Source organism: Synchiropus splendidus, chromosome 14, assembly GCF_027744825.2.
Source record: "Synchiropus splendidus isolate RoL2022-P1 chromosome 14, RoL_Sspl_1.0, whole genome shotgun sequence".
Classification (NCBI taxonomy): Eukaryota; Metazoa; Chordata; class Actinopteri; order Syngnathiformes; family Callionymidae; genus Synchiropus; species Synchiropus splendidus.
This window is the reverse complement of record NC_071347.1, coordinates 14,126,036-14,142,461: the sequence shown is the minus strand read 5'-3', so window position 1 is coordinate 14,142,461 and position 16,426 is coordinate 14,126,036. Positions and strand designations below refer to the sequence as shown.

Sequence of the window (16,426 nt, the reverse complement as noted above, 5' to 3'; positions counted from 1 at the left end):
GCGGCAGGTGGGAAATGATGATTGTTCCATTTGTTTTTTCGCAGCTGGACGAACCAGTGGAAACACAGCTGATAGTACTTCTTGGCTGCTCCCGGATGCTAGATTGGGGTTCTGGCTGGGAAGTGACTGCAGCTGGAGGTCCATGTTCACAACGTGAGGAGTTGCTTGGCTCGTGCGAAGGTCCTGGATCAGTATTCACCTCGGGTGGATTACCAAAACAATGTCCTAGTGATGAGCAAGGTAGTCCATGCATCCTGGCAGGAGGCAACTTTGCCAAAAGGACCAGAAAGATGAGGCAAATGCTGACATCAGGAAGGTCTGGTGGACTTCCACAAGAGCTCTCACTTTCTTATGAAGGTAACTTCCACAGAGGCAGACGGCTTGTCATAATTCTTCTGAAGATCTCTCAGCTGCTTCGGTGTGTATTGATCAAAGCCTCATTGAGCAAGCCTCTCAGTAGAAGTGAAGGACACAAAGCCCTTCTTGACTCTATAAGCAGATGAATCCTTAATCATAATCCAAGTCTGAAAAAAGTGACTGAAACTTGGACATCAATGTCTTGGTTCCTTGTCATCCTCCATGTCCTCCCACAGGTAAATGAACGCTTCTACTCTGGGCCGTGCTGTGCGCCAGGAACAGGTGTCTCATTACTAGCCCAGGTAGTCCCTGGTGTGTTAGAAAGGAGTCACTCCCCCTAAAAAAGCCTCTGGTTACAACCTGACTCAGGGTCAGATGGTAATACACCTGCTGCACACTTCGTCAGTATTAATTAATAAAACCAACTGATCGCAGAGCAGCGGCCCGGCGCTGGAAGGCTTACGGGAGAGTTACAGATGGGTGACCGAGTGGGGTCACATAACAGGCAAACATCGTAAGCGATAGGCCTCCGATGGGAAAGAGAAAGGAGGAGAGAAAAGGAAAGGAAATGAAGAGTGGCTAATCTTTCTCATGCATCAGAAAGTCCAAACCTATCTGAAACATACACATACAGCATATTCCAATATCCACCTAATATTTTCCATTCCCACTTTATTCAGATTTTGTCAATTGTTCCAATTTAAAGCTGCATTAAAAAAAGGGACATTTAAAATAATGTAAAATTCAGAATTGTGAGATTTTTCGGTTGGTAAATTGAAGGACTGATATGGAATTCATTGGACACATTTTATCATGGAATAATAAATGTGCAAATCTTCAGTGATATACTGACATCTAGTGGACTACTGGAAATATTACATTACTGAGGAGAGATCCTCGCGCTTCGAGGACCGGAAATGCAATAAATTCACGCTCCGACTAAAGCAAATGTTATTTGACTGTAAATTGTGTAAAATGGCCAACGAAAAATATTTAATTATTAAATAGATTTTTATAAATTAGATTACATTATTAATTATAGTACTACAATGTTCTACAACCGAACTTCTAGTGGTCAGTTAGGAGTACTGCACCCTACTTATTTTGATAAATTAAACGGTATTAAACGCCTTATACTGGTCAAATACATCTGAAATTAGGCTACTAAACAGCGAAAAATATGAATGGACATTTTCCTTTAGAAGTGAAATTTCTATTCATCAGTTCATTAAAATTTTTAATTCAAACGCATTATCACCAAAATAAAAAATGCGAATCTGGAAAAAAAAGTACATAAATAAATAAATCGTTTATCATTGTCGACGTCATGACGCGTCCAAGATGAACGTTGGAGGATATCACCAATTCTCCACATGCACAACATACAAAAAACCATTTGAGCCTTCAAAGTAAATTGTCGACGATTTTCTACTTGAAAACAAAATCGCAACGACCCTTATACTTACGCAATTATAAGTTGACAGTCGTGAACTCGATTGTATTTAATAATACGAGGATGAGTTGAATAAAATTGTGTCTCTCGCAACGGACTTAAGCGTCGCCAAAGGACGATTTCTGTATTATTATGAAAAGCTTAACCGGAAATGCTGTCTGACAGCCACTACAACTTGATGGATATTGGTCAGCGTTCTGTCGGAGGATTATTGCAGGTGGGGAGGGCGACAATTTGGCTACGATAGGCGATAGGAGCAGGTGTAAATCACGCGTCACTCCCGATCGTCTTGAATTATTTTACTTCGGATCAGAATTAATGTGTTGAAGCCCTCCATAATCGAAAATGCGCTCCTTGGCTTGGGTCATGGCCAGTTGCGCTCTGTTCGTCGGTGCTCTTGGACTGACTGACGGGGCGAAAGGACAGCGACAGTGCAGCGAGGTGAGAGATGCAGCGACACAGTTTTGACGTTTCCCTTGAATAATTCTGATATTAACATGCCCCTTTCTACTGCTAATGATGCCACTGGTCTTTGGGCCGTGGCTAAACAGTCAAATTAACATCACACGGTTGATTTCCGGTGCGTTGTTAGCTCATTTATTCGACTTAATCACGGCCAGTTGTAGCTTTTGTCTTGTGGTGTTCAGATGGAAACCACAGAGAAAAAGGTCCAAGTGTCACGGTGAGTGTGTGGAACTCACCAATGATGTGCCCAGAGAGGCTGTTATCAGCTTCCTGCATGGACTTTCCTTTCCTTCCCTCTCTGGTCTGGCACAGCTCAACACCACCTCGGTCCAGAATGGCACGACACTCGTATGTTCTGCCCCGAGACAGATAGAGGGGCAGCATTCCTCAGAATGTGACTCATAGATGGCAGTGAATATGATGCCCATATCTCTTCCTCCTCGACGATTCCTTACTACTGACATTAGGGTCCTGAATGGGGCTGTTCTCCAGACAATGTAAAGAATTGTAGGTATTGTCCTTTCCATTATGGAGCCTGTTTATTTCCTGCTTGCAGCTGCCTTTCAACTGTTACCATGGAAGTTCACTTGGAATGTATCAGGGAGGTTTCTCTGATAACAGATGAATGGATGTTCAGATTCAAGCGATCAGTTTTTTGATCATGAGAATACTCTTCATTTAACAGCATTCAAACTCACAGACAACTGTTTTCTTTCTTCTGTTTCTGTTTCTATCCTCTGTGCAGACAGACTACTACTATGAGTACACTGAGTGTGACAGTACAGGATCTCGGTGGAGAGTGGCCATCCCACACAGCCCAGGAGCCTGCGTCGGACTTCCAGAACCAGTACGCGGCACAGAGTGCAGTAAGTGTAGATCCAGATTCCTTTTGGATTTATTGACACAAGGAGCAACAGCTGACACGAGAACTTGTTTCCCGCACCTCAGTGGAGATGTAGCTTCTCCATCTGGTCACAATTGTGGCTTTGTTCCTGCTGGATGTGCCTGAAACCCTCCATGAGGAAGATTGTTAGACATTTTTACTAGTTGCACAAACCACCTCAGCTGTTTCCTTTTTACACGGAGAAGTCACAATGAGCCAGTGTTTGAAGATGACAGAACTGTGTCTGTCATATAACACACCGAAACGCTGACGCTGTTTGCAGAAAACAGAAATTTCACATTTATTTTCCCACTATGATGAGCCCTGTCTTTGATGTTGTTGATGGACAAAAAGTGTTTTTATGTTGCTCACTCTGCTTGTAACTGAAAAATAGATGGCTGTGTCTTTCAACCTTATCAGCTGTGTGGAATTTCCACTTGTCCAGCTGACCATATTTGTGTCATCTCCAGCCAACCACAGAGCAAAACCACAGGCCAACAACCTCAAACTAAAGCTCTGTCACTTACTTGCTATCGCTTCTCTTAATGGTCTCGACCATGAAGTGGTTCCTCAATGAATAAGGCTTTAAAACTGTGTGTTTTTCATTGGTCTGCAGGGACTGCATGGTTCAAAAGTGAATCACACACACATTAACCAAAATACTACTACGCACACCACTTTATGTAGAAAATATTTGTGTTAAGAATATGATTTTTAAATATCTAATGTTATTATTTAATCATCTATTTAGAAGGGGTTCAAGAGAGCTGATTTCGTGGGTCGACTCTGGACTTTTTGGGACAATTTGAAAAAAAAAAGAGTAATAAAAACTTGATAAAGCTCTGAATTATTAACCAGGAAAATAGGTGACATCATACAGTTCAAGATATTTCCAGATATCTGGAGCTTTGAAATAAAAATCTTATGATCTTATTCTGATTTCATACATTTGATTCTTCACATTATTGTTATTATAATTTAAAACAATATATTTAAAAATATACATTTTGGAGAAAAAAAAATGTAGTATTAAAAGGTAGTGTCACCATTTATTTGCATTTTTTGTTCATTTGTTAAGCAATCTAATCTAAAGAATTCCAGATTTAGAGTGATAACAGAGGGGTAGTACGGGTTCTTAGCCTCCCTGCTCAAAAACAGGTTGGGGTTGTGTGACAGATATGTCGGAATGAGGAAGACATACTTCGAGTTTTCTCATGTTGTGTGTCCTTCTGAGAACGTTTTTGACCCATATATACACTTCTTTAGGTCATTGTCAGACGAAGCCATTAAAACATGTTTAAATAATCTTCAACTGTTGCATGTTGTCTTGTGTTTAGAAGCATAATTTGATGTGTTTCTATGGAATAGTTTGTATTTAAGTGGATGTTATGCCGAGCTGAAAAGAGCGCAGCTCCTTTGCACCTGTCGTATTATGCAACCAAACGCAAACTATTATAGAAGTTTGTTGGCTTTTGAAAATGACAGACCGACAATAGAGTTTACCCTCTCCAGATGTTAGCTGACAAAGACAGACACAACAAACGGACATGTTGACTCAATGAAAAAAATGCAGATTGACTGAAAGTCTAAACGGATGAAAGGATTAACTTCCATTCAACATAGTCATTTTGTGTTTTGGTTCTTTCCAGTACATATGATGGGTTATCTTGTCGTGTAAATGCCGCCTGGTCTCCTGTATCTTGCAGCCTTCTCCTGTGATTCCGGGGAGTTCCTGGAGATGTCTGCTCAGGAGTGCACAAAGTGTGCAGCAGGAAGCTACTCCCTCGGCAGCGGTATCCGCTTCGACCAATGGGATTCCATGCCTGCTGGCTTCAGTAGCCTAGCAACCGCCCTGGAAAACAGCCCCAATGGAGATAACAAGCTCACTTGCAACAGGTGAGCGAAGCCAAATCAAAAACCCGTAGTGTCAAGGAGACCCATGTTTTTTGAAGTTTCTGTGCTGCAGCTCCTCTTGGGTTCCTCAAGGAAACTACCTGGAGTCCAACAGGGATGAGTGCACCGTATCTCTCATTTACGCCGTCCATCTGAAGAAGCAAGGGTCCGTCACTTTTGATTACCAGTATCCAGACAACAACTTGCTGTTTGAGTTCTTTGTGAGTATCCTCAATGGTGCGATCCAAGCTGTCTAACTGTAATCTACGCATATAGGCAGGAAGATGGTGACGTTTGTGTCGCAATTTCTAAATTACGTTTCAGTCTGATCATCAGTTTTTGCTCAACGTCTCACCTGCTTGCTGTATGTCAGGATTTATTAAAGAAAAAAAAATCAACCAGCCAATCAGAGAAGCTTATTTGTGATGTGTTCAGGTGCAGCCAAGATCATAAGATATCTGAAGGCTAACTTTTCATTCTTCTCAACACTGTGTGCTTCATCATTGATACAATGATCATGCATGTGCATGAAATTAATGCTGTGGGTTGGACTGAGTGACGCTTTACACAGATTCATTTGAGCATATCTTGTTGTGGAGAGGTAGTTTTCTGTTGCACACCGTTATAAGTGCATGAAAAGAAACCGCTGAAATGGCACCAGTCATCTCTGAGTTGCTTTGAAGCTCTATATAGGAGCACGATGATGAGCAAATAAATGAAACTTGAAGTGATCTTTAGTTTAAACATGAAAAGTCCTTTAGTGTGCTCAGATTGGAGCATCGGGTTTAGCCTTTCTTGAATGAGGGTCACTTTATAGCTAGCACACGTCCTCATTCTCAACCTCTTCTTGTAATGAGTTAAATTCAAATTCAATTCAATACCACACCACTTTAAGGATCTCAAAAACTAATTTCCAATGCTGTTGATTTTATGACTGACAATGATTCAGTGTTCAAGCTTTGCCATTCAACAGGCTGTTTACTAGCAAGCAGAGCTCTTGAAAAACCTCATGGAAGGAAGTTAGATCAACGATGGAGCCCCTGTTGAATTTCTCCACTGTAGGACTAAGAGGTTTAAACCCAGCATTCTCTGGATCTGGGATCTTCTCGGGTGTTCTTGTCGATTGGTAGCCAAGTGTGATGTGAAATAAGAGCTCTCGCGCATCTTCTATTCACGCTAACGTCTCCACTTTTGACTTATGCTAATGTAGCATGATCCTCTTTGTTTGTTCCTAGAATGTTACAACGCCACCCGCAGGCCTGGCGTGTGTACATTGCCCGTTGGCCAAGATTAGCAACTTGGTCTTTACAGAACAACTTCGACAAAATGGCTGCCCCGAAACTCTCAAGCACTAGTTTGGATTTCTGAATCAAAGTAGCTCTGCTCTGCTACGACAGTTCATATACCTTTGATATAAACGTGTTTGTTTATGTTTACTTAGATCCAGAATGACCAATGTCAAGAGATGGACCAGGCTGCTGACACCAAGTGGCTCAAGCTCACCAATCATGGTGAATGGGCTACTCACACGGTGAGAGGTCACCATCCGAGATGTTTTTAGTGATTTGCTTTAGGGCTGCAACAACTAGTCAACGTAACTGACCATAATTTAGTATTAATTTAGTCACCTTCTGCATCATGCTTTGAATTCGTATGATGATAATGAGCCGTAAGTCACTTCCATTGTTGATATATATCTCAGATTTTGTGATACTAAAAATAAAAGTTTTATTTTTAGTGGAAATAAAGGCTTGTGTTGACATGAATAAGCCTTTTGTTGTCTTATCCTATTTATTTTAAAGGAAATAATAGCGCTTAAGTTTCACAACAACAGTTTCACTAAATTTTTGCCTGATAGTGGTATAACCCTGGTCAAAGGAATACTGTACTGAACTGAATACTGAATCTAGGTGAACCTGAAATCCGGCACCAACATTCTGTACTGGAGGACCGGCGGAGTGCTGATGGGCACCAAAGTGGTGAAACCTGTCCTGGTCAAAAATGTTCAAATCGAAGGTAAAGTAGGTTTACTTTTTCATGTCACTTGTCGATGACTTCTTTCTGTTTTTCACACTGTTTCCTCTCTCTGCTCCTGTCAGGCGTCGCCTACACGTCCGTGTGTTTCCCGTGTAAACCTGGAACGTTCAGCCGATTTCCTGGCTCCTCTTCTTGTGAGCTGTGTCCCAGGGACACTTTCTCAGGCCACGGCGCCAGTTCCTGCACCGCCTGTGACACCACATCACAATATGCAGGTAGAGACGCTCTCATATGGATTTAACCTTTAGATGCTATTATTTGATCACTTTTATTAACATCCTGAAGCAGCAAAAACCATCTAATCTAATTTGTAATATAGTTTACCTTGGTGTGAAATTTGAGTGTTTATGGATTCATCTTTCTCAAATAGCCATCCCTATTTTTTTTCCTAATATTAGTTATACATCTTTTAAGCAATAAAACATAAAAGTGAACTAGGAATTTGTTCATTTGCATGTTGGGGTTGGCTATGTACCGCTGGATGATACTATCTTTCTTCATTTGTATTTTTCATGTGACCAGCGGAGGGCTCTGCTATGTGTAAAAATCGTCCTCCATGTTCCGGAAAAGACTTCTTTCAGCTCCACACAGCATGTGACCACGAAGGAAAGGTATGATTTTGAATGAACTTCAACATCGTGGGGGTTTTGAATTTTCCTTTTTCCTTCCAGACTCAGGTCATATACAAGTGGGTGGAGCCAAAGATCTGTCTTGAGGGGGTGTCAGGAGCAGAGAGCCTGCCCCCGAGTGGAGACCGCGAGCCCTGTCCTCCTTGTAACCCTGGATTCTATAACAATGACACCGCCACCTGCTCACCCTGCCCCCCTGGGACTTACTCAGATGGAAAGAAACGTATGGAGAGCTTCTCTACCTTTGTCCTTGACTGTTGTTGGCTTGCTTTAATCGATTGTCTTGTGGTGAATCGTCAGCGTGTAAGCCTTGTCCAGCGGGAACCGAGCCCACGCTGGGTTATGAGTACAAGTGGTGGAACGTTCTTCCTACAAACATGAAGACCTCCTGCTTTAACGTGGGAAACTCCAAATGCGACTCCATGAATGGTACATTATAAAGGAAATGAATCGTTTAACTGTGGTTTCATCAATAAAATTGTGAGTCAAAATGAATGCCCTAATGTTTTTGTCAGGCTGGGAGGTGGCTGGTGATCACATCCAGAGTGGAGCTGGTAGCTCAGACAATGATTATCTCATCCTCAACATCCATGTTCCTGGTTTCAAGTGAGTGATTTCAGCAGCTAGTTTTATAGCCAATATTAACTGACCATTTTGGGGTGTTGTTTGTGGGCCATACGGCAGGTGTTGCCTTTGTTAAGTTTACACTTTTTTAAAGCCTTATTTTTCCCCGAAGAAAAATGTCATAATGTAACACATCATCAGCCTTTGAACTGAGTGATTTATATCCAAGTCAAACAATAGTTTAAGGTGCAGGATTCCATCTGCTTCTAACTTATTTTCTTTTCTCCACCAGACTTCCCACGTCTGTATCGACACACACTGCTACCGAGTTTGGTCGCATCACTTTTGAGTTTGAGACCATGTGCACGGCCGACTGCGAGCTTTACTTCATGATGGTGAAAGAGCTTCTGAAGAATAGGTCTGTGTCTTAGAACTGCCTGACTCACATTGCGTGTTTTCTGGACAAGGACGTGAACAGGAAGAGCACCACAGTGGTGGAGTCATGGGAGCGGACAAAGACCAGACAGTCGTACACACACGTCATGACGAAAAATGCTCCCGTGTCCTTCACCTGGGCTTTCCAGAGGACAAACCAACCTTCAGATGTAAGATTCTCTCATTAGTTAGCGCACATAACCTTCAACATCATATTCACACTTGGATGTATTACACCGTTAGTCTTGGTGTTCCCTGCCCAAAAAGAAACAAGTGACACAGTAAACTGTAAATTCCGGACTATACAGTGCAGCGGAATATTAGCTGCACCCACTAAATTTGAGATGGAAAATGGATCTTGTTCATACATAAGGTCCTGTGAGACCCTGAATACGGCAAGTTGTGTTGCTTTGAATATATTACTGTTAAATGTATAATCGTCAGGAGGAAATGGCTTGGCTCGGACACTGATCACTTTGAAAGTATTAGGTAGATATGCCAGTGTGATGAAAAATTAAATTATGGACTGTTATTGCTGTTTTTTTTCGAAGCGTGAAATGAGAGGAGGCCAGATTTTGTCTGAAATTTCTTGTAGCCAGGGTGTTGAGGGTGTGATTCTCACAACAATTGAACGAGATTCTTTACTTGCTTGCCAAGCGTTTTCCTGTTTTTAAGAGTGCTGTGAAATGAAAGATGACGTAACATGGAATGTGAAAGAGTGATGTCTTTTTCTGTTGGAATAATCTGGTTATAAAAATAAGAATTCTCAAAACACTGTGGGAGAAATCCTCTGAGACACAAGAAGTGTCTGTTTGATAAATAGAATGGACTTATCATTATATTTGGACGGTTCAAGGGTTCATCATCCACTAAAGTTTGATAGTCTGGAGTTTAAAACGGCTTCAATTGTGTCCCTCAGGTGCGTCGCTTCATCAATGACGTGGCCAGAATCTACTCCATCACAGTTACTAATGCGGTGGACGGCGTGTCGTCGGAATGTCGGGCCTGTGCCCTCAGCGCGCAGCCATCCAGCTCCACTTGTGTCCCCTGTCCACCTGGACACTACATAGACCCCCACTCCAGCCAGTGCACAGAGTGTCCTCCCAACACACACTTGGTCTCCCACAGCACGCCGGGGCCAGACGCCTGTAGGACCTGTGGACCAGGCAGTCGAAGTGACAAGGTCTGCTCTTGGTGTTAGACGCTTCTTCAGTTTGTGACGTCTGACGTTGTGTTGTCTCCCTCCAGGATCACAGTTTGTGTTACAGCGACTGTCACTTCACATACACAGACGGAAACGTCACCTTCACTTACGACTTCAGTTCTCTTGGGCCTGTTGGGTCGCTGATGAACGGTCCCAGCTTCACCTCCAAGGGAACCAAATACTTCCACCAGTTTAACATCAGCCTATGTGGCGGACAGGTGAAAACTAAGAACATACTTGGATGCACATAAAGATGAATACAGCAGCACACAGGAAAATGAACCCACAGACACGCTTCACACACAAATGAAGATGGAGACACTCATAAAGATAAGATAAAGATACACTGAACCATAAAGCTGCATGTGTACACATCATGAACAGAGATACTGTACATACAGACTGTCTAAACACAAAGGTTCGCTCAAAAATGAGCAGATTGATATGAGCACACCTGCACAGGCGATGAACACAGACTGTCTGTCGACAAAAGTGCATGCTCACATCACAATAGTCAGTCCCAAACTGACACGGACACATTCGGAACCTTCCATCTCGCTGAATATCTGTCACCCAACTTCATTTCAGGGACAGCTGGCGGTTTGCCAGGACAATGTGACGGACCTGTCAGTCACCGACTCCCAGCGAGAGAAGGGCGAAGGAGCCAACTCAGTCAAAACCTTCATCTGTCAGTCAACAATCATCCCAGCCAGCGGACGAGGCTTCCACACGGCTCTCACCTCCCAGTCCATAAACCTGGCCGACACTTTTCTCGGTAGGTCTGGATGACTCTTGGTGACAGCCCCTGTCAACGTAGTTTTTTTTTTTTGCTTGTTTGAAAAGATCACCAATCCACTGACATAGAAAACTTGTTTTGTCAGGAGCATCAGTGGAGCCTTCTTTAAACGGAATTCAGGCCGATCCAGAAATGTTTCCTCAGACGTCCCAGAAAGTTCCTGATGTCAATTTCTTCTACAGGTATTCTCTATTCATTCTCTTCTCAATTGTATGCAGTTGGATGATTATTCAGTTATTGCAACTGACTTGGGCTTTAATTTATTTATTTATTTATTTTTGCTAAGATCTTTGGAGAAGACAGCATCATGTGACATGGGTCGCAGTGTGGTGCTGACACTCCGGTGTAACCCGCAGAAGAGCACAAAAGGCGAGCTGACCGTGCCCAGGTATCCAACCACACATTCAGCTGGAGCCGCTCCCAGATACTTCAGGCGTGAAGTGATCGACTTATTGACATGTCATATCATACATTAGCATAATGTGGATATATATTAGCGTTCAAGTTAGTAGCTTGACTTTATGCTGCTATCGATGGTAAACATCACCAGGATTGCTCTCAAATTCAGAGATTATTTATTTTTAATTATTTTTTGGTCATGATTTTAAACAGATCCTTTCAAAATGAATATTTTATGTTATTATATTGTTTGTGTCTCTACATACATGAAATTATTACAGTATAATATGCCACGACAAATCATAATCAACTGCTTTGCAACTACAATGTACAAGTTGTTTGGATTTATTTGGATTTATGGCTGTAGAATTTGTCAAAATGTGCTATGAGTTCCTCTGTCCCTTTAGTTACACTTTCAGTATCCTGTCAGTATCAGTTTTCAACTAATCAACTAAGATGGTCAGAACTTCAAACTACAGTATTTTACTGGACGTCTGTTCTTCCGTTTTTATGCCATTTTAAAGGGGCAATGCTCAGTTGTTACCTGTAGGAGTGAGCAACCTGGTGGTCTCTCTCTCACAGACAGCCCAACATTGGTCTTGAGTGAGACTCACATCAATGGTGTCACACAACACTTCATAACTAGCTCTGCAATGGGATAACGTTCAACAGCGGCCTCTATCGCACTTCACCTGCAGTTTTTTAAACCATCAATAAGTACTACATTGGTTAGAAAGCTATTATTTTCGACACCATAGTCAGGGATGGGCTAAACGCATATAAATGACAGGAAATTCCCAAGTGTGACTTTGACTTTGACAACTACTAAAGTCCCTCCTTGCTTCATCACATTTTACACATTTTACTACACATTTAAATATGTAAAACCGGAGCTGTGCTCATATAATATGAGTTACTCCTGGCAAATTACTATAATGGAGAGGCAGAATTCTGTTGAGTTCAGGGCAGATTTATGTGATAATATATTCATAATATGCAAAATTTGATTTGAGTTGGATGTCAATATTTAAAAAAATGTTGGCAGCTTTAGTGAAGAAGAGGACATCCAACGTCCTCTGAGGGAGCTTGTCATTCCAAATGTGCATAAGTCGTAGGATCACTGTTAAGTGCTGAAGTGGTTTTGGCTCCTGTATGAACCTCATGAGGTGAAGTTCTTATTGTGTTGTTTCAGCAAGTGTCCTGCTGGAACCTGTAATGGCTGCACATTTTACTTTCTGTGGGAGAGTTCAGGGGCCTGTCCCACGTGCACGGAGAGGGACTACCATCGGATAGAAGGAGCCTGCAAGAGAGGACACCAGGTGTGTGTGTGTGTGTCTTGTTTATACTATTTTGTGGGGACCAATTCTTGACAAAACACTATCCTTATCTGCATGACTTTGTGGGGTCATTTTGCGGGACCCCACAAGGTTAAGCCTCAGTTTGAGGATGGAGACTTCAAAATAACTGGGTTGTTATATTTAGGTTTAACTTTGGTTCAGAGTCATAGCTATTTGTTTTGGAGGGTTAGGTTTAGGGTGAGAAGCATTATGGCAATGAGAAACCTCACAATGTCCTCACAAGGATAGAAGTACAAACGTGTGTGTGTGTGGTGGAAATAATAGAAAGATGGAAGACTTTTGTTTCCAGTCCAAACTGTAAGTGGAGTTTCAAATAAAACAAACTGAAGTGCTGACTCTGAGCCTCAAGTGTGCTTACGCAGTCTTCCACGACTGTTGGTTTATTTAAAACTGCGCATCAGCACTTGGTTGAAGTGAAGTGCGAGCGATAAAACTCCCAGTGAAATGAGTCTTCTCTGCCAGTTTAAATGGACTGATTTTAACTTTTATTCATCTCCAGGACCTCCTCTATGTGTGGACTGAACCAAAGCTGTGCATGGGAGGTGTGACTCTGCCTGAGAAGAGAACGCTGCCGTGTGAAGGCATGGACTTCTGGCTCCGTGTTGGCACAGGACTGGGGGCGTTCACTGCTGTGCTGCTTGTGTCTCTCACCTGTTACTTCTGGAAGAAGAACAAACGGTGCTTGTCTCTTTCTTCACTCACCCCATCCTTGTTTGTATCAGGCTCCCCTGCGTCTGGTCAACAGTGCTGCTGTCGTATATAAAAACAAAAATGGTGTCTGACTTCATCTATACCTGTTCTCTTCCTGGCAGCCTGGAGTATAAGTATTCTCGGCTGGTCATGTCTGCCAACAAGGAGTGCGAGATGCCTGGAGCTGACAGCTGTGCCGTGATGGAGGGCGAGAACGAGGCCGACATGGAGGATGAGGTGGTTTACTCCAAACCCTCTCTGCTCGGCAAACTCAAGGCCATCGCGTCAAAGGTGAGCCAGGTGTCCTCTATCGTCCTCTCATTTTTGTGTGCAATCCGGTTCCACTCTATTATTCATGGATTCATTGTCACCAGAAGTGGAACCAACAGCAGGAGTGACACGTTTGAGTCCTCACGGAAACTGTGGAATTAGTAGATGTTTTGACAGTCAGACTCTTGAGACTTGTGACTGTGAGAGGACTCAATACACTCATGATGTATAGGAGAGTCCAGTCCACTCTGACCCAGGAACAGCTCTGAGTCTGAACTAGAAGGAAAGTTGAGAAGTATAGCAACTATGAACAGACACGTGACCTCTGACCTATACTTATCCAGTCCTTGTGAGGTCAGAGTGGATCTTTTGTGATATTGAACAGTCCAGCGATTTGTGATTTTTATTTTTATGTTTTTTTCATATTCAATTTTACGTAGTAGTAATCTATTGAACAATAGCGACCGCCTTTAATTTTTGTCAGAAGATTTTCAAAATAATGCCAGTTTTGCTTTGGTTTAATTTTATTTTTTGGAAGATTTGTTTTCTAAAAGGTGTCATTTTTTTGCTCACACAATTGTTTTATGTACAATTATTCTTTTATAAAATGAATCAAAGTAGCATTTTTATTCACTATTTTATTTTCTCTACTACATTTTAATATAATATAGAATATTATGTATATAATCTATATATTTTAATTGTAATAATTAAACATAGTTAGTTTTTTTTTTTTTTTTTTTTTTAAATGTCCTCTCATAACACTGCCAGCATTGGATATGACCAAAGAGCAAGTTGAATAGTCGAGCCCTGCCCTACAATGTCTGTCTGGGGCTGAGGAGGATCATGTATCAGAAATCTAGTCTTAGTGAGCTCTAATGTGAGCAGAGTCTAATCGGACAAGTACCTCATTTCACATTGACCCGTAGTAAACACTCCTTTATCTCCCCAGTGCCGGGGGTGTCCAGGATCTCTGTGGTCCATTTCTTACTGTTTGTCTCTCCTTCCAGGGGAACGGCGAGAGCTACGAAAATGTGCAACTCAGCTCGTCCAATTCAAAAGCTCTGGTGTGGAGTTAGAGGCGGACTTGAATGACAGATCACTAGAGACTGTTCAGAGCCAATCCACAGTCCCCTCCTTTACTGAGCGTTGGTTTTGGGGACACCAGCTGCTCGACACACCCCTGCAGCCGGGTTCGGAAGTCACTCGATGGCCTTAAGGTGTCTGGTGTGTAATGTGAGAAGGGTGACGCCTCCTAGTGGACATTCTCATGCAGAGCGACGCCAGAAAGAGCTCAGGGTACGAAGAGGACCTTATTCACGATTTACTTTTTTTTTTTTTGTTTGTTTGTATTTATTCCAGTCTGTGACTTGCTGGTAGGGACCCTGCACAGGCTAATAGAGCGAGGCTTGTTTCTTCTGTTTACCTAATGTCACGATAAATAAGTTACTCCTGAGTGACGGAGATGTCCTGTTGTGACTGGTTCCACTTTCCCCCCTGCCAAATAAATCATGGTGTATTTATGTACACGAATTGATGTGTCACTTGAACAACACTCACGGTGAGCTCGTGAAAATACCAACACTCAAACAAGGCACTTGAATCAAATTACATCATCAGAAGAAGTGGAGGAGATGACATGTCTGTCCACCAGAGGGCGGTCGAGGCCTTCCAAGCGGCGTCGCAATTTGCAGTGAAATCTGAATTGACAGAAGGAAAACTTTCATGCAACATTTAACAGTTTGGCAACCAGAACTCCTGTAGGCGGCTTGGATCACATATCGTCTGAAACAAAATACCCTCATAAACACAACCCTGCTCTGAGATTATGACCACCAGTCTGACATAGTGCAGGTTACCGTTTTCTGCTTTGCGGTGGTCAGATGGAATATAATTTCAGGGATAGTGGATATACCATCTTCGCTCTGCACTGGTGAAACTTGTTCACAAAACATGTTCAGCTAAGTCATAGTATCCTGGACACAAACCTGATCTCAATCTGATTTAGAACCGAAGGTACTTCAAGGAAGGCAGTTGCTCCACTGAGCATTGGTTACTGTGGAAGGCTCAGTGGCAGCAGAAATGCCACTAGAATCTTAATGTTTCGGAGCATCCTACCTGGTAGATGTCCTTACCTCACCTTCTGATGGTCAAATGCTGCTGGATCAAGAGCGTTGTCGACCAAATCACACCTTTCTATCAGATGTTTCCTCAGATCTGCCTGGGTTCACCTCTGACTGGTTTAATCACTGAGCTCTTGTTGCGTTCCAAACCCAGAGGCCAAGGACAAGGGCTGCCGAACAGAGACCCTTGTAGGACACATGGTCTTTGGCGGAGGCTGAATACAAGTGTTCTGCCGTTGAAAGGATTTCACGCGGTAAAACCAATTTAGACGGTTCCTTCCCGTGAAGGCGCAGACCACACGATTGTTGAGAAGAAGCAGGTCTATTTCGAGACCATCCTTTACATCTAATTCCCGTTTTCAGTTTCTGCTTCCAGCTCTTGAAGCCCTGTCACTTTTCCAGCCTCCTCAAGGCCGCCTCGACGGCTGGTCCTCAGGTGGGCAGCCAAATCCGAGCGCTTCAATTTAAGTGCGGGCGACCAATCTGTTGTTCTGGCTTTAGGTGGTCTTGGCAGACACAAAAACACCACCAAGATTCACACACTCGGCGCAAATGAGGCGCACAAAAGTGGCAAGGGAAAGGTTGAAGGCTAAAGGAAGGAGGGTCAGAGGAAGAGTGTGAGATCCTTGTACCGGACTGGTCTCCAGACTCAATAACAGGAGAGCCTGGGTTAAGTGCCGGCGTTTAAATTGGGATTAGAGCTGAGCTCTGAGCCAAATCTCATCCATCGCTGCCAATTGGAATCAGAAGCAGAATCCTTCTTTATGTTCCTCTGCTTTCACCCCTCCTCTTCATGCAGACGAATAGACATTCCGGCTGCGGATGTGGTGCTGGTTGTCCGTAGCAACCTGCCATGCGGGGTGTATCTTG

At 42.8% G+C, this 16,426-nt stretch overlaps 1 protein-coding gene across 2 annotated transcripts; it reads left to right on the top strand.

The window, feature by feature from the left end:
- Positions 1-1,991: 1,991 nt before the first annotated feature.
- On the top strand, positions 1,992-15,004 carry elapor2a (endosome-lysosome associated apoptosis and autophagy regulator family member 2a). 2 transcript variants are annotated; one of them, XM_053886592.1, is made up of 22 exons: positions 1,992-2,251; positions 3,021-3,141; positions 4,865-5,054; positions 5,125-5,272; positions 6,493-6,582; positions 6,962-7,067; positions 7,151-7,303; positions 7,611-7,699; positions 7,760-7,940; positions 8,018-8,146; positions 8,233-8,323; positions 8,574-8,676; positions 8,749-8,886; positions 9,636-9,899; positions 9,965-10,138; positions 10,509-10,695; positions 10,802-10,898; positions 11,003-11,104; positions 12,308-12,434; positions 12,973-13,151; positions 13,286-13,454; positions 14,444-15,004. In XM_053886592.1, the coding sequence occupies exons 1-22, from the start codon at positions 2,156-2,158 to the stop codon at positions 14,510-14,512; spliced, it is 3,003 nt and encodes a 1,000-aa protein (XP_053742567.1). In that variant the 5' UTR covers positions 1,992-2,155; the 3' UTR covers positions 14,513-15,004. The 2 variants fall into 2 exon arrangements, with proteins under 2 accessions (XP_053742567.1, XP_053742568.1); XM_053886593.1 differs by lacking the exons at positions 1,992-2,251; positions 3,021-3,141 and having other exon boundaries at positions 4,952-5,054; positions 5,111-5,272; positions 14,444-15,000.
- The last annotated feature ends 1,422 nt before the right edge of the window (positions 15,005-16,426 follow it).